Source organism: Microtus ochrogaster, chromosome 4, assembly GCF_000317375.1.
Source record: "Microtus ochrogaster isolate Prairie Vole_2 chromosome 4, MicOch1.0, whole genome shotgun sequence".
NCBI lineage: Eukaryota > Metazoa > Chordata > Mammalia > Rodentia > Cricetidae > Microtus > Microtus ochrogaster.
In genome coordinates this window covers 28,442,636-28,460,447 of record NC_022011.1, presented here as the reverse complement: position 1 = coordinate 28,460,447, position 17,812 = coordinate 28,442,636, and the positions used below count along the sequence as shown (strand labels likewise).

The 17,812-nt window shown below is 52.2% G+C and overlaps 1 protein-coding gene across 1 annotated transcript in view; it reads left to right on the top strand.

The window, feature by feature from the left end:
* C4H16orf74 (chromosome 4 C16orf74 homolog) overlaps nucleotides 1-14,687 on the top strand; it is a 22,957-nt gene extending 8,270 nt beyond the window's left edge. Inside the window, exons 3-4 of the mRNA XM_005345769.3 lie at nucleotides 12,073-12,225; nucleotides 14,255-14,687. Coding sequence (XP_005345826.1) covers nucleotides 12,073-12,225; nucleotides 14,255-14,313 — 212 coding nt within the window. The 3' untranslated portion in view covers nucleotides 14,314-14,687. The remainder of the gene's footprint in view (nucleotides 1-12,072; nucleotides 12,226-14,254) is intronic.
* The last annotated feature ends 3,125 nt before the right edge of the window (nucleotides 14,688-17,812 follow it).

Below are 17,812 nucleotides of genomic sequence, written 5' to 3'. Positions count from 1 at the left end.
TGTGTGTCTCTGTGTGTCTCTGTGTGTGTCTGTGTGTCTGGGCTCAGGGTTTTCAGGGAAATATGAGACATCTTCCACCCTGTCACACCATGGACGGAGAACCATCTAGAGAATTCTATGAACTGCACATGCTGAGGGCTCACCAACTGACAGTACCATCCCTTTGGAGGCCAGGACACTCAGAAATTTGTAGCTGTCATGGGGGTGGACCCTGGAGGCAGAAGGATGGTGAGCTAGAGGTTAGCCTGGGCTACACAGTGAACGCTCAGGTTTTGTTGTTGTTGTTGTTGTTTGTTTGTTTGTTTGTTTGTAAACCCTTGTTTTAAAAATATAAATTTTGGGCTGGCAAGATGGCTCAGCAGTTAAGAGCACTTGTTCTTGCAGGGGCCATGGGTTTGGTTCCCGGTGCTCCCACGGGGGCTCACAATTGTCTATAACTCCAGTTATGGATGTCATCATCCTGTCATCTTCTATCCTCTGCCAGCACAGACCTATTTGCAAACAAAACACTCATACACATAAAATACATAGTTATTCTTTTAAAAGATAATGTATTTTTTAAAAGACTTTTTTTTCTGGTTTTCTAGACAAGTTTTTTTCTGTGCAACAGCTGTGGCTGTTCTGGAACTCTCTTCGTCAACCAATCCGCCCGCCTGTGCCTCCCAAGCGCTGGGACAAAAGGTGTGCGCCACCTCTTAGCTAAGACTCATTTATATTTAAGTATGTGTATGTGTGTCACTATGCACACGTGCGTTCAGGTAAGGCCAGAAGAGGGTGTCAGATCCCCTGGAGCTGCCTGATGTGGGTGCTGGGAACCACACTCAGATCTTGGGTCCTCTGCAGGAGCAGCAAGTGCTTCTGACCATTGAGCTGCCTCCCAGCCCCAAATCTTTTCTCAGTGGCACAGTCTGGCTCCTACAGTGCCACCTGCCTCGGTGACCCCTACTGCCCACCCCTGTTCTTCCCCAACAATCCGCTTCCCACCACTTTTGTCTCCTTCTGCCTCGGGATCTTTGCACCTGCTGGTCTCTGCCTGAGACAGAGCTCTCTCTCCATAGTCAGGGTAGGGCTGCAGTCCAGTCCAGATTAATGTTGGGGTTCCTCGGGTTCTCTCCTGTCCCCTTTCCTCTGCCAGCCTGGGCTTTATGTTCACATAGCTATCCGTGTTTGTCTCCTCTCAGGAACCCCGCCCGGTGATAGCACATAACAGATACTCGGTATGCTTGTTGGCCAAAGAAAGCCTGCCCTGGTTTACAACCGTGGTCTGGGCTCTACTCCCAAAGTAGGCATTTAGCCTCCTGGAGTTCCATATGTGCCTAGCTTCTATTTTGGGCTCAGACACACCTAGATCCCTACCCCATGACGGTGGCATTGCCGGGTATTGAGGTTGGGTGTTGCCCAGTCCCTTGGAAGCTGGAGCCCATTTTATAGATGGGGACATTAAAAGCCAGGAGGTCATAGTACAGCAGAGATGGGAGGTGACTTAGAAGAAGCAGAACAGGGTCCCTCTCAGGTGAGCATCGCAGTGGGGCAATGTCCAGCTCCCTGCCCCATGCTAGGACTTAGCCCTCCTGTCTCTCTGTCACCAGTGCTTAAGCTAAGCCTCAGCAGCACCCGATAGCCTCAGGAATTAGGGCAGATGCCCTCCCTAATCGCCAGTGCCACCTCACCCCTGTCTGCTGGAGCCACTTAGTGAGGACCCTCGGCTTGAAGCCACCCTGGACTCAGAAGTCAGCCCTCCATTTGCTGTGTATCTGCCCAGACTCAACCCCGGTCAGGAGGCTAGCCAGCCTGCTCCTCCAGAGCCCACCTCACTCCTCCCCAATTTTTTTTTTTTTTTTTTGGTTTTTCGAGACAGGATTTCTCTGTGGTTTTGGAAGGCTCCAAAACCTTCCAAAGAGCTAGTCCTGGAACTAGCTCTTGTAGACCAGGCTGGTCTCAAACTCGAACTCACAGAGATCCTCCTGCCTCTGCCTTCCGAGTGCTGGGATTAAAGACGTGCGCCACCACCGCCCGGCTCCTCCCCAATTTTTTTTTTTTGTTTTTGTTTTTGTTTTTGTTTTTTTGTTTTTCAAGACAGGGTTTCTCTGTGGCTTTGGAGCCTGTCCTGGAACTAGCTCTGTAGACCAGGCTGGTCTCGAACTCACAAAGATCCGCCTGCCTCTGCCTCCCGAGTGCTGGGATTAAAGGCGTGCGCCACCACCGCCCGGCTAATTTTTAAAGAATATTTTTGGCCAAGTGTGGTGGCGCAGGCCTTGAATGCCAGCACTCTGAGGCAGAGTAGATAGTAGTTCCACAGGGGTAGTTTGAGATCAGCAGAAGCTACACAGAGAAACATTGTCTCCAAAAGAATAGTCCCTCTGTGTCCCTTAACGGTTTGACGCGTGTACACCGTGTGTCCCTTCATGGTTTGACGCGTGTATACTGTGTGTCCCTTCACAGTTTGACGTGTGTACACCGTGTGTCCCTTCATGGTTTGCCGCGTGTACACTCGTGTGTCCCTTTACGGTTTGACACGTGTATACCATGTGTCCCTTCACGGTTTGACGCGTGTACACTGTGTGTAACAAATGTGTCCACAGCTCTACACAACCACTCCCCCAGCATGTCCCTAATACCTTAGTGTTCTGTTCTAACACACTGGGCCCTTGATGTTTTCAGGGCTTTGTGGCTCCAGTCTTCCTAGTGTACGAACAGGAATTCTACAGCTGTCAAGTACCTGCTCCAGGCCTTGAACACATCTGGGTCACTACCAAGAACAATGCCCCCCCCCCACACACACACACGAAATTTTTCTTGAGACATAGTTCACACTGTAGTCCAGGCTGCTCTGGAACTTATTCTGTATCCCAGGATAGCCTCAGATTCAACAGCCATCCTCCTGCCTCAGCCTCCCATATCCTGGGATTATACAGCTCGCACTTGTGACCCTCAGCTGAGGTTGATATGTGCCTGTGTCTGTGGACGTGTGTTCCACAGTGAGAATGTGCCAGATGTCAAAGAAAAGCCCCATGGAGTGAGTTGTGGTGACCATGCACATTGCCATCTCAGCATGCAGGAGGCAGAGGCGGGAAGATCAATTCAGGATCTGCACAGTAGAGCAAGACCTTATCTCAAGATATAAGCAAGTGGTGCACACTGCTTTAATCCCAGCACTTGGGAGGCAGAAGCAGGTGGATCTCTATGAGTTCAAGGCCAGCCTGCTCTACAGAACAATTCTCCTGTCTTCCCCTCCCACCCTCTCAAGTGAGGATGACAAGTGTCTGCTCTTCATCCAGGGATGACGGATGTGTGCCATGAGTCTGGCTTTGCTTGTTTCCTGTGGTTAAGCTCTTACGGTCACTCCCATAGGGTGGCCACCTTTGTCCATTGTAGGGTTGACAGGCTGAGGGCCAGGAGAAAGGGCCAGAGATGATCAGTGATGAGTCCAAGCTAGACCCTGTCTCCTGCATGGAACCCTTGCTCTCCACAGCCGAGACCCCAGCAAGATGGCAGGGACAGGTTGCTGGGTGTGCCGGGTGCAGGCAGGAGGTCAGCCCTTAGCCTGAACTCCCTGCCAACCTCTTCACAGGCTCTGCCCAGTGCAAGCTCCAGCTGCAGGTCCCTGACGCAAGCAGGAGCTTTTCCCTTAATTGAAAAGAGACTTAAAACCATTTCTGTTGGGGCCCAGGCTGCCGTGAAAAGGTGAAAACTGCCAGCGCCGCCGGCCATTGCTGAATCTGTAGTAACGCTAGGCTTTCCCTGCGGTGGGAATTATAAACCGTGAAGGAGAATGAGGATTTCATGTCTGGATCTCTCACAGGCCTTGACCCTGTGCTTTCTCCAGCATGCCCTGCCCAGTGTCCTCTTCTCTGTCCCTCCTGAGGCTTTGACTGTTCCCCACCCAGCAGCCTCCTGAACTCTCACCGTCTCCCCTCCAGCCACCCATGGCCTGTTGTTTGTCCTTGTCCCTCTGTGACCAGACTCTGAGTTTCTGTGCCTATGTCTCCAGGACCCAACATCATTTTCGTGTGACCTTTCTGTATCTTAATGTGGCGGCCCCTCCCAGTGAAGTGCTCAGCGCCCAGAGCCATCCCTTCTCTCCCCAGGCAGACCCTGAAATTCCTATGGCCCATTCTTGGGGAGGACGCGCGAGTGAGAGGTCACTTGGCAGCTGCTTTTGGAAAAGGGGGTGAAACGAACACGCAGGACAGGAGGTTCACTCGCTGGCTTTTATTCTGAGGTAGGCAGGGCCGTGTCTCGCCCCCCTGCTGGGAGCTTCACCTCGTTCTCGGACATGGTTGCCTAATTGGCACAAAGGGGAAACATGTGACCGAGCTTCAGGAATGCCCAGGGTTTGGGAAAACAAGAATAAGATGGGGGAGGTTCGTGGCATATTGGCTAGCTAAGAAAAAAAAAATCTCACTGTTTCTGTTGCGGGGCCCTGGAGTGGAAGGCAGGAGAGGCTCTGTGGGCAAGCAGAGAAACGTCTGGGGGGTCATTTTGCTCTCGATTATGTAGCCAGCACACAGAGCACTGCCTGGTACACAGTGGGTACCCAGAAAATGGCAGTTGTCAGGGCCTGAGCTCCTCCAGGGCCAGGCCTGAGCTTGGTCCTTTATTCAGAAGCAGGTCACAGAAGCCTGACAGAGCAAGTGGACAGCCCTGGCCAAGACAGGCCTCTTTCCCAAGAAAGTGGGTGCTCAGAAAATGCCAGTTGTCGGGGCCTGTGCTTCTTTCTCCAGGGCTTCCCGGGTGCCATGCTGAGACTAAGCTCTTGTTCCTCCTGCCTCCACCTCCCGAGTGCTGGGATTACAGATGCTCAGGTCACCACGTGGTGTTGGGGCTGGGCAAGCTCTCTACCTGCTAAACTGAATTGCCACTACTAGAATAGTACCATTCTGTCTAGCACTCACCCCAGTGGTACTCAGAGAACAGTAGAGCATCTCCACGTGGGTGCCATGGCATACCAGGGGCCTGATACTGGTTGGTTTGATGAAATTTGCCGAAGAGTTAGCCACCTGGCGTTAGTAACATCTGGTGTTCATGGGCGGAGCATTAGGGGGCCAGCTCTGGAGCTACTCGCTTGAGTGGCCTGGTATAGAGTTCATGACAGACGACAGTCTAGCTCAGTGGTTCAGCTGATGCTGCGATCCCCAATCATAAAATTATTTTCATTGCTACTTCATAACTGTAATTTTCCTACCTATTGTCATGAGTTGCGATGTCAATACCTGTGTTTTTCGATGGTCTTAGGCGATTCCTGGGAAAGGGTCATTTGAGCTGTGGTCTCAATCCGCAAGTTGAGAGCTGCTGGTCTGGCCCCTCTGTGGGGTCATTATATACCCCACCCCCAGCAGAGGAGAAAACAAAGGCTGAAACAGGTGGGACCACTGCCCAGGTGGATTGAAGCCCAGATGTCTGTATCATGCGCACTGTGTTCAGGAGGTTGGAGCAGAGTCCCTTGTGTGTGGAAGTTGGTTTTTGTGGCGAGGGAGGCAGGCGGTTGGACAGGATCCCAACGAGCCAGAGTGCTGTTTTACAATGAGCCAGTAGAGGGCGCCTGCGAGCCATCATGCCTGCTCAGGGCGGTAACTTGTCTTAGGGGGCAGCCTGAGTCTGTTCAGGCCTGAGAGGTCTGGGGAATGCTGAAGGGAGGGAAAGTAACCTTGTGAGCTCACCTGGCCCCAAGCTTTAAAGAATGAGACCTGGGGCTGAGGCAGGAAGGGTTAGAATCACAAGAGGCCATGCCTCCTCTAGACGGCCTATGATCCTAGTTCCCTCTGGTGTGAGGATAGAGACAGTGAACATAAAGGCTCTGCTCACCTCAGCTGGGGAGGCTGCAGCAGGAGGCTGGCCAGCTTGGTGGGGAGATGGCAACCAGCTTCGTGACCCCCAGGCAGGCCACGCCATCCATGTGTGTATGGTTTCCATATTTTACAGCCGGGGAGATCAAGGTTCAGAGAGTCAAGGCACCCATTTCCACAGCCACCCTGGTTCAAGGGTTCCCAACCCTGACTGTGAATCTCCAGGAAGCTTTATAAACAGCCAGTACCAGCTCAGAAGGCATAGATTCGGCCCCTTTGGGGTGTGTGTGGGGGGGAGATTCCTGGGTAAACTGTTAAATCCCCCAGAGTGAAAGCCAATAAGAGAGAGGAAGAGGAGGAAGAAAAGCTGGGTGTGGTGGAGTACACCCGCAATTCCAGCAGGAGTTGGGGGCAGGAGGGGCAGGAGTTCAAGGCCAACCTTGGCTATGGGAAGCCCTGGTTCAGAATCAAAAGAAACTTCTCAGAGAATCCCCAGAGGCAGCCACGGGGTCGCCACAGCCACAGCCAGCAGAGGGCAGGGTTAGCTTGCAGGCCAGCCTTGCCTAGCTGTGTCTCAGCTTGTCTGAAGGCAGCTTAGGCTGTGGCTGCGGGGTCTGCTGTGTAGAAGGATGCTCAAGGTGGGGGAACCCTAGCGCTTGGCACAACGCATGAAGGCCTCCTGCCCAGGCTCCAGACCTAGTCCATGTCTGGCTCCCTGGCCAGTCCTGTGCCCCGCTTCACCTGTCCCTCTGGAAACAGGCTTCTGATTGCCTGAGGCAGTCCCAGAACTGACAGATGACAGCTCTGACTCCCAGGGTGACTGGCATTTGTTTTTTAATCTTCACTGTTGTCTAATCCTCCTGAGAGCTTTGCCCAGAGGCTGCACAACGGGGCTGAGGGAGCCAGGGACCTGTCCCTCCCTCTCCCTTCTTCCTTCCCCCTCTTTCCTCTTATCTCTCCTCCCAGTCTCCCTTCATCTTGCCTGCCTATACCCCCTCCTTCCTCCTTCCCTCCTCCCCTCCTCCAGCATCTCTCCTGGGCCCACTGAGCCCCAAAGACTTCCAGCATAAGCTGTGGGCTCCGTCCTCAAGCTCCAGACCCTGCTGATGAGTGTAGTTACTGTGTCAGAAGCGGGGTGGAGGTGAGGAAGGGGTTCGAGTGGGATGCTCCTTTGTCACTGTGGGGTGATCCTGGGATGCTCCTTTGTCACTGTGGGGTGATCCGCACCATCTTTTGTTGAGGTCTCTGGAAGCCATAGGGACAGGACTGCCAGGCCAGAGCCGAATCCCCAAGCCCCTGCATTCAGTCACATACAAATGGCCCAGGTGTGCACACAGTCACATGATCAGGCTCTGCTCCCAGATATAAGGGTGGCATGACAATGCCCAGGCTGTGGGACTCTGCTGGCTCCCTGGGATGTCAGCCTTGTCCTAGACCCACTTCCTGGGATCATCCTGGATGGACGGCAACAGGAACTGACCAGCCATGGGCACTCCTCTCGAACCTGTTGGCTGCCTATAAGTAGAACTTTATCAGGATGGGCGCTTGCCCTGCCATCCCTGTAAGGTCCTTCGTTGCCACCATCCACAGAGGCAGAGGGCTGTAGGTGACAGCCTGCTGCCGAGGTAGTTACCGCAGGCTCTGTGCAGGGAGCTGCGTGCTCCGTTATTCATGATTTCCAGGGACAGGAAAATCAGCACTGAGAGTTGTCGTCCAGTCTCTCTGGCTTAGGGACCCTGGCTGCCTCCTACCAGCTGGTCAGTCATGTGCAAGTTATTGCTCTCTCTGGCCCTCAGCTTCCACATCTGTGTAATGGTAGGGTAGCACTTGGCAGAGAGAGCTGTGAACTGAGGGGAAAAGATTGTGTCAGCCCCGGGAAGTTTGGACCCTAGAAACCACCTCCTGTGTCCTTGGCTGTTTCCCACGCTTGCTCCTGCGTGACACCACCGTGCTAGACTCTCAGCCAGGAGGTCTGCAGGTCAGGGGGAAAGGGCTGAGGCACTGCCAGGAGCTTGTCAGGTCCCAGGGTGACATGGGGTGAAAGGGGGGTGTGCAAGAAGGAGAGACACACTCGCCTCACACTGGTCACCATGGTGACTATTTTCCAACAGAAATGGATGGGTTTGCTTCTGATTTTGTCAATAGAGAAGGGAATGCTGTGAGGAGACAAAACTAAAGCCAAGGGTGACGTGGAGTGAGCTCTCACTCCGCCTCCGGCAGACGGAAAGCTTCACTGCACAGGCAGATGAGGCCTGGAGCACCAGCTGGCAGGTCATCTGCCCCTGGGCTCCTTCTTGGAGGCCGGCGGGGAGGAGTGACCTGAATTTGGATCACATGAGAGGCGAGTGCTGCTCCACAGAGGTTTGTATCTTGCGGGGATATTGAGCTGTGACCTCATTGGTCTTGGCTTCTGTTGGCTGTCTTCCAAGCTGTCAGAATCCTCCATCAATTGTCTGGAGACTTCTCCCGGGAGAAACTTCAATTGTTGCTTAAGGTACTGGTGACTAAGTGGCCAGCAGGTGGCGCCCTCCTATGTGAGGAAGCTAGTTGCTAATCCCAGCCCCACCCCCTTGCACGAGGTCACCCACCCTGCCTAGCCAGCTGCTACCCAGGCCCCCTGTGATTGCTAGAAAGGCCGATGGACCTCACCCGTCTGTGGAGTCACAGATGGTGCTGACCTCCCTCTAACCCTGCCCACCGTGTCACAGTACACGCACAGGGTGGATGCGTGATGCTGACGTGTGATGGCACTCAGAGTCCTTACCTGGGAAGCTGCCGTGGTGGTTTTACTCTTTCCTCTTTTGACTTTTTTGGGGGGCCGCCACCCAGGTCCCAAATAAATCACACACGGAGGCTTACCCTATGATTGCATGGCCTTAGCTTGGCTTGTTGCTTGCCAGCTTTTCTTAAATTATCCCGTCTATCTTTGGCCTCAGCGCTTTTATCTTTCTTCCTGTAACCTTTTCTTCTTACTCCTTGTCTGCCTGAGTCGCTGGTCCCTAAAGTCCTCCTTCCTCTCTGTTCCCAGATCCTTTTATTCCCAGATTTCTCATATTTACCCTCTGCCTGCCAGCCCGCCTATTTCTCTCTCTGGCCTTCCTATTGGCCATTCAGCTCTTAAGACTGTCAGGTGTTTTCGACAGGTAAAGAATCACAGCTTCACAGAGTTAAATACAAAAAAACAAAAGTCACACCCCCTTAAAATAATTTCCCCAACAGGAAGCCCCTTGAGCTTCAATGTCCTGTTCCACCGTGGGTTGGATTATATCACCGCTAGATTTGCATATTGGGAGGTTGTGGGAGCTCGTGCCTGCAATCCCAGCACTGAGGAGGCTGAGGCAGAAGGATTGGGGGGTTTGTGAAGCCTGAGATACATAGAAAGACCTTGTCTCAAACCAAAAGAAGGAGAAGACAGGACAAGGTTTTAACTAAAATGCCATTTATTGGGTATGGTTCATCAGCCAGGGTCAAGGTGACTCTTGACTGGTCAATGTCTTGTTCAGTTCTCCAAGGTGACTTGGACAAGTACCGCCCCGGTACCCGTGAGACAACTACTGGGCTTGGATGTGGCCTTACCGTGTGGTGACATGTTTACAGACTTCTATCCTTCCTGGAGCCCTGGACTACTGCAGGCTGAGGGCGGGGATATGGAGATCGCTGGATGCCTTTTCCGAGGACCACAACCCTGTGGAGGCCACTAGGCCTCTCAGGGGCTCCTTTTCCTTTCAGCCTTGAAGGGAAATGTGCATCTGGACTTCTCAGCCACCGGTTTAGACAGACCTTCGGGGGAGTCACAGGCCTTCATGCAGTTAGGTGGTAGACAGAAGCCAGACAAAGCCAGGTGCCTGCTCCCATCCTACCATGCTCTCCCATGGCCCCGACCTGCTGGGGTCAGAGCTAGCAACAATTCTTTTTAGTTTTTATTTTGGTTGGTTTTTTGAGGCAAGGCTAAAATCGTGTGTGTATGTTGTTCTTTTTGTTGTGATTGTTGTTGTTTCTTTTTTAATTGTTATATGTGCACTGGTGTTTTATTTGCACGTGTGTCTGTGTGAGGGTGTCCGATCCCCTGAAACTGGAGTTACAAACAGCTATGAGCTGCCGTGTGGGTCCTGGGAATTTAACCCAGGTCCTCTGGAAGAGCAGCCAGTGTTCAACCACTGAGCCATCTCCTGCTCCTTCCCCTATACCCCCCGGAGACAGAGTGAGTCTTGGCTGTAGCCCTGACTCGTGGAACTCACAGAGATCCATCTTCCTCTGCCTCCAGAGTGCTGGGATTAAAGGCGTGTGCTGTCTCTACTATCCGGCTAGCTTTTGTTTCTTGAGATAGTCTTACTGTGTCTCCTGGCTAATTGTGGTCTCCTAATCCTCCTGTCTCAACTTCTGAGCATGCCTCCACCACTTCTGGCTGTAGGAAACATGGTCTCCAGGACCTCGTGCACTTGGTGGCTTCCAGGGGCAGTGTCTGACCTCCCACACAGCCAGCGGCCCAAGGCAGGACAAGGGCTGACACTTCTGCCATTCTCTTCTTTAGAATGAGTCCCCTGAGTCCCCTCCCCACTAGTACTGAAGCTCCACAGCTTGGGGACATCCTGATAGTGACCAGGGCTTACCTGGAATGTGGTAGAGACAGTCACTCAGGACTGGGCGACTTTTTTTTAACTAATTGTCCCCTTCTCATTCTGCGTGGTTTAGTCCTTCAAAGCTAACTGGGGCCAAGTGGGAATGAAGGGAGGACAGACACACAGACAGAAAAGCTGGAATGAGGTGGGCTGTGCTTGTTCTGATGGGGGATAGCTACAGTGTAACTACCGCACGGAAACCAGGTACATTTATTACTTACAGAGTAAGGAAGGGTTTGCTAGTCTTGGTGCCAGGTCTCTGTAGGGGAGCAACATCTGAACTGTAAACGTCTGGGAGAAGGAAGATGCTATCAACCTTCCTCCTCAGACCCAGGAAGGCTTTGCCATTTCTGTGGATCTCAGGTACTGGGGCCCGGCACGCTGCTGTGCCCACATCAACAATACACATTCACTCAGGGCTTCCTCTACTCCCCGCAATCTGGTGTTCTCTGGAGTCAAGACAGGACCCCGGAGTTCAAAGGTTTCTGAAGGTTTCGATTATGTAAATTTAAAACTTGTTACTTACTCTGCTTCAGACTCTGCTGGGCTCAGGGGACCAATAAGGAAATGGTGGCTACTCTAGGCACCCTCAGCAAAAGCAGAGATAAGAGCTGTCCTCTCCGCCCCTGTGACTAGATGAGCACCGACAGGTCAAAGAGGTCATGAGTTCATAGCTTGGGCCGTCTTGATGGGCATGCTATACTGGCTTTTGAGGGATGGATAGGAGCTCATTCCCCTGGCAAAAGAAGAAAGTATATATCAGGCATGGGACCAGCATCTGCAAAGGTGTGAAGAGGCTGAAGGACTTCGTGACTCTTGGTTCTAGATGTGAACAGGTGTCCCTCCAGATGGACTCTAAGGTCATCTCTCTACTAGGGCTAGAGAGATGGCTCAGTGGGTAAGAGCATTTGTTGCTCCTCCAGAGGGACCTGGGTTTAATACCCAGCACTTCCATGGCATCTCACAGCCTTGAAACCTCCATGGGCACCAGGCACTTGGTTCGCAGACATTTATTCAGACTTTCAAAAATATAAAATAGAATAAATAAACCTAAACTTAAAAGAGGAAAACCTTTTCACGCTGTCTGTGGTGGTTCGTGCCCGCAGTTCCAGCGCTAGGAAAGTTGGGGTAAGAGGATTGCCTTGCATTTGTGTGCTGAGCGAGTTCCTGGTTAGCCTAAACCTGGGCTAGGATGAGATCTCGCCTCACAAACGAAAACAAACCACAACCCAAATCTTTTCCTCATGCAGGACTTCTCAGAGCCTTTGACGGGCGGAGTTGTGAGTGCCCAGCAGAGGATAAAGTAGATGGGTTTCAGCTACCATATATATGGTTCCCAAACTTATTATGAGGCCCCTTCCTGGAGCATCTCAGAAGTCAGATGTTCCAGGGGACAGACCTTGGGAAATGTTGCTCGTACCTGAGAAGATGCCACCACTCCCATGCATATCTCTAGGGACAGACAGAGCTCAGTGCCCCCATGGAACTGTGTGAGGTTGGGGATACATTTCCCCTTCCTGAGTCTCGGTTTCCCTATCTGTGTGGTGAGAATGGCAGTGTCCCTTTGTGGAGTGTGGCCAATCTTCAGAGTAAGGCAAAGGGACTGACTTTGGCAGGTACCACCCAGAGGGCCTGATGCTCTCTCTGACATATCCTGTATCCCTCAGGCTTTAAGATGTGTGTCAGCAGCAGCAACAACAGTGGCGACAACCATGACGAGGCCCCTGTGCTGAACAGCAAGCACCTGAGTGTCCCCAACATCATCATTACACCCCCAACCCCGACGGGCATGGGGCTTCCCAGGGACTCCAAGCATGCAGGTGAGGCAACACCGCTATGCAGAAGACTGCTCCCAGGATGCCTTCTGTGCCATGGCCTGACCTGGCTCCCATCTCCCCCTGAGCTTGTTAATGTATGGTCAACGCTGACAGCTCCATTCTGGGCCCTTTGTCATGATGCCAGCCCTAGCTAGATGTAGCTTGTTGGGCAATTATGTGAGCAGCCCTTGCTGGCAACCAGGAGGATGATGGATTTCATCTGGGCTGGCCCGCATGCCATATCTTAGCCACTCACCGGAACTCAAAGATGCAACATCCCTGCCCACAGCAGGGTGTCCTGTCCTCCATGATGCTGGCTGCAGCAGCTTGGTCAACAGGAAAGACTGGGAAACGGTCCCACGCCAGGCTATGGCTGTCCTTGGGTCTTCCAGATATGAGGGGAAGGGAAGATATGAAATGTCCCTGGCCAGACAGCATACAGGGTGGGGTGCAGACTGGTGTCTCATCTGCCTCCTGCTGATGCCCTCGGAGCTGGCAGGTAGACTCTCTTGTGCAATGAACGGCGCTACAGTGAGTCAGGCCTGGCAGGGCAGGCCCACAGTCCCAGTTATTGGGGAAGCTAAGGCAGAAGGATTACAAGTTCAAGGCCGCCTGAGCTCCAAAGAAAGCTTGGGGCCAGCCTGGGCAACTTAGCCAGACCCTGTATCAAACACGGACAAAAGGGTTGCTTGTGTTCAGTGGTGGAATTCTCGAGGCCCTGGGTTCTGTCCGTCTCCAACACCAAAGGGGAAAAGGAGGCTGTTGGTGTGGGGACGGTTGTGGCTGGTGGCCCATCCAAGGAAATGGGTCATTTTCTCACAGATGCTCAGAAGCAGACTTAGTGTAGATCTCGCCCCTTGACTACAGACGAACAAACTGAGGCTCACAGAGGCTGATGAGCAAATGATGTAGAAACTCCATTGAGTCTCCTAGGGCGGGGAGGCATCATGGCGGAGCAGGCCCAAAAGGAATAGGTCCCAGGGAGCAATAGGAATCCGTCAGGAGGGCAGAAGAACCACCTTTGTTCCTTTCCACTCTCAAGAGAGAACCAGCTCAGATCCCAGAGAACCACCCTGGGTCCCCGCAGAGGGCAGCCACACCAGTTACCTCATCAGGCCGCCCTCTGAAAGGACCTGCCAGCTCTCGGCATCTCCACACCGAGGGGCCAAGTTTCCAGCATAGGGCCCAGTCAAGCCACAGTACCCATCCTCCTTCGTGGCCTTCCCCAGGCTACGTGATGGATGCACACCCACTACTTCTCACTCCCACACTGTGGGCTGTAGCTCTGCTTTAGAGAAGGGGGAAGGAAGGGATCCAGAGAAGGTCAGCGGCTCCCGCCCATGGCTTCTCTGCCTCACAGCTAGTGTCCAGGCAGACCCAGAGAGGACATCAGAGACCTGGTCCTCAGCTTCACCACAAGGACACTTCTCTCTGGGCCGCAATATCCCCTTCTGGAAAGTTCCCAAGGTCTATACTTACCCCACAGCATTGTGAGGTGACATTTCAGGCTGAAGCTGAGTATTTAGGAGGCTCCTGAACCTTGGGGGAAGTTCATTTTAAGTTTGGACAGCTGTGGGGTGCATGGGTTCAGAAAGGTAGCCCACACAGTCTCTCAAACCCACACTTTGGTTCCACCGAGTTTCCAGATGTGCTATTGTAAGTTCCCCTAAGCCTCAGTATCATCCTCTGGGGACGACAAGAAGAGATGGAGGCCTCTTGACCTCAGGCCCTGCACATAGCTTTGCTGTTGATGCTACTAAAAGAAACATCGCTAGACTGGAATAGGGCCTGACGAGATGGGAAGCCTTGATACCTACTCCAGGAATCCTGAGGAGTTTCTGATCTCTCCCAGTTCCCAAGAGAACCTGAGTGGTAGGGGACTGAAGCACTGGGGTCCTTCTCAGCCTTTGGTGACTCATGCTAGCTTGAGGTGTCCTGGGTGGTGTCCTGAGGTGGAGAATGTTAAGCCTAGGGAAGGTGACAGAGGACCTGTTAAGGTGAGCTCTTCCTGATGCCGATCCCTCTCTCCTAGTCTGGATGGATGAGTCCATGTCCTATCAAGATGACGGGGAGTTGGACCCTGAAGCCTGAGAAGTTACCTGGTGGTAGGATCTGTGTGGCAGCTTCCTGCCTCATTGCCCCTTGCCCCAGGCATTGGGGACATGGCTACCAGAGCAGCTCAATGAGGACAGTTAATTGGGCCGTGGACCGAGACAGGAGCGGCCAGAGGAACACAACAGGGCTCTGGCCCCAGTGGAGCAGACATCTGTTACCTCCATGTTCTCACCAACCCAGACCCCAGTTTGGTGAAGAGGAGGTGACCCTGCCCTACAGCCACTGTGACCACGGACCCTGGCCCTCAAGTTCACAGCACACAAGGACTTCTCGCCAGAGCAGAGCCTCTGTTTTTTACAAGTTGTTTTACAGGTACAGAAACCACGTCCTGAGCGAGATTTATAAAATAAAGCACCTTTGTGACTTGTGGGGTCCTGCTTCTTGGGTTTGGGGTGGGGGACAGGGATGACATTACAGGCAGTTAAGGCTGGGAGCGCCGTGTGTCCACACTCTTGGCCTTTTCTCAAGGAGCGGAAATAAAAAGCCCACAGAGATGGCGAAGCAGCCTGGGAATGTTATTTAAAGGAAGCGACAGGCAAGCTGGGAGCACATTGCAAGGGCCGCCCACTGTCGGTGAAGACAACGGTGCTTCCTTTCTTGAGTGCAGCAGCATGAGCGGTAGGGTCACTTACTGAGGGACATCTGTGAGGGTTGTAATACTTATTTTTTGGGTGAGAGTGTTTGTCTCAGCGCCACCCACAGACAGTACCCGCAGAGGCCAGAAGAGGGCATTGGATCTCCTGGAACTGGAGTTACAGGTGGTTTGAGAGCCACCGTGTGGGTCCTGAACCTAACGAGTCTTCTGCAAGAGCAGCCAGTGCATTTAATCATTGAGCCATCCCCCCAGCCCTAGCTTTCTGCTTTGTTCGGGTTTAGGTCAGATAATCATTTTTCTACTATGCAATGTTCCTTTCTCACAATGCAATTGAGTTTAATTATGTGCATGTATAATTATGCATAAACTTAAAATGGCAAACAGATTTTCTCTAAAAGCTCACTTGGGGATATAGTTTTGCTTTTTTTTTTCTTTTGTACACATGCCCACAACCAGTTCAGGCTGGACTGACCCTCCTACCCTAGGACCAAGATGTCTTGGGTATGTGTCTAAATAGGAAATATCCAAGTTTGGTGGGGCATCCAAGGGAGGGGAAATTTGACCCATTGTTCAGAGAGGGGTGCAGATGTCGCCTGATGCAGGTGGGGTCTGAGGTTGGTAGGTGCATTGCTTGGAGAGGGGTGTGTGCCTAGGATATGCAGGGCGAGGCTTCTGAGGCGGTACTACAAGAGGGGGTGTGTGCAACCCAGCCTGAGTGAGTCTCGGGTCACTCAGAGCCCAAGCCAACCTTCCCTCAACTTGAGTCAGGTATTTGGCGACAGCCATATAATAGTAATGACTACGGTTGAATTTTACCATGCTGACTATTTGCTCCAACATGATTTTGAAGGGACTTTAATCTTCAGACTACAGCAATAGCGCCAATGGCCTGAGTCCAAATTGCTTGTGGGCTGGTGAAGGCATTTGCCACCCCATCCAGCTGAGTGACCTGAGTTAGACTTCCAGGATTCACACAGTGGAAGGAGAGAACTCACACACACACACACACACACACACACACACACACACACACACACACACTTGTCTGAGCTGAGTGTTAGTGGCACATGCCTTTGATCTCAGCACTTGGGGGAGCAGAGTAGAGGCCAGCTTGGTCTACACAGCAAGTTCCAGGCTAGGCAGGGATACACAGTAAGACTCTCAAAAAAAAAAAAAAAAGACAAGTAGTACAGTAATAAAAAATAAAAATTTTAAGTTTGTTTACTAATTTTGAAAGATCTAGAAAATAGAGTCTGACTCGATGCTATAGAGTTAGTTTTAACAGAACTTCAAGTGTTGTTAATTGTTATCCAGAAATCATCCAAGATTGTTATCCAGAAAGATCATACATTTGCAAATATCCAGAGACTGGGGGACAGCCAGAGCCACACTGCACTCTGCACATGCAGCCCCAAGCAGGGAAGGCTACACCACGCCACTGGGCTGTCTCTCTCCTGCTCTGCTCACCTCTCTCCCCTCCTGCCCCAGCTCAGGCTCTGGTGCCTCTCTCAAGGATGTCTTTGCTCTGTATTGACTTGTGTCACCAGGGTCCAGGCCAGCTCAGTTTACCTTGATGGCAGAAGGCTAAGATGCTCCGTCTCTGCTTCCCCTATGACCCTGCCCTTCATTCAGCTGCCATTTTACTCTCTGATCTGCCTCCACGCTGCTTAGCAACCTCCACGGGCTTCCCGCTACCCCCGAAGAGAACAGAGCTCAGCCTCACTCCCCCTTCATTCCACGCTAGACCCATGGCCGTCTTTCCCCTTCCTGTGTGCTCTCTGTTCTTGTCATTGCTGCTGTGGAACGCTCCAGTGTTGTGACAAAACCTCTCGTGGTCACAAATCTGTAACCTGGGCGGAACTCAAAGAGACAGCTCCTCCCTGTTTCACGAGACTACAGCTGAGATGTGTCATGCAGGGCTGAAATGTTGACATCTAAGGTGACCCACCCAGGTGACCCATCTACCCGCCACAAGGCTGGTGAGTTGGTCCCTGACTCTTGCTTTCTCTCTACAGATGGCTTGGGCTTCCTTGCAATTGGGTGGCCTGGTTTCTGGTGAGGGCTCTGCAAGGACCTTGTCTCTCAAGTCACTTGGTGTCACTTCAGCCGTGACATGGGGCTGCAGGGTACATTCCCAACCTGAGGGGAGGGAACAGCAATCCTGGTTTCTCATGGGAACTGTGTCAAAGGCACAGTGGCAGAAGCATATGGGGAGAGGAGAGGCATGGCCATGCTATTTGTGAGACAGAGCTCTCAGGATCAGGGCCAATAGAATGTATATATATGCATACATACATACACACACATTATATATACATACATATTCTAGAAGGGATTTATTAGATTGACTTGCAGGATCCGGGCTGCCTGCACAATGTGAGGGCTAAAGGCTTGGGAGTTCCCTAGAACAAAGAGATGGGTCTGATGTCTGCCCAGGGCTGCTGCAGTGAAAGCAGGAAGTGCAGGCAGACACAGGCTGCGCCCTGACTTCTTCAGATCTGGGTTGTCTGCCCACGCCATCTTCTGTGGAAACACCCCCACAAACAGGTACCACTCATGGGTCTTAGATGGCTCTTCACAAGCAAACAGGTTTTGATTGGTACCTCTATATATGTATTTGCGGATAGGGTGTGTGCACAGGGGCCATGGCGCCCATGTGGCCGTCAGGGACAACTTGAGGGAGCTGGGAGCTCTCTCTCCTACCCACGCATCCTGAGGGTCAAAGTTCTCATCCTGACAAGCACCTTTACCTGCTGAGCCATCTTTTCTTTTTCAGATTTGGGTTTTTGTTTTGTTTGTTTTTTAAATTTATTTATTTACTTATTTATTATGTATACAATATTCTGTCTGTGTATATGCCTGCAGGCCAGAGGAGGGCAC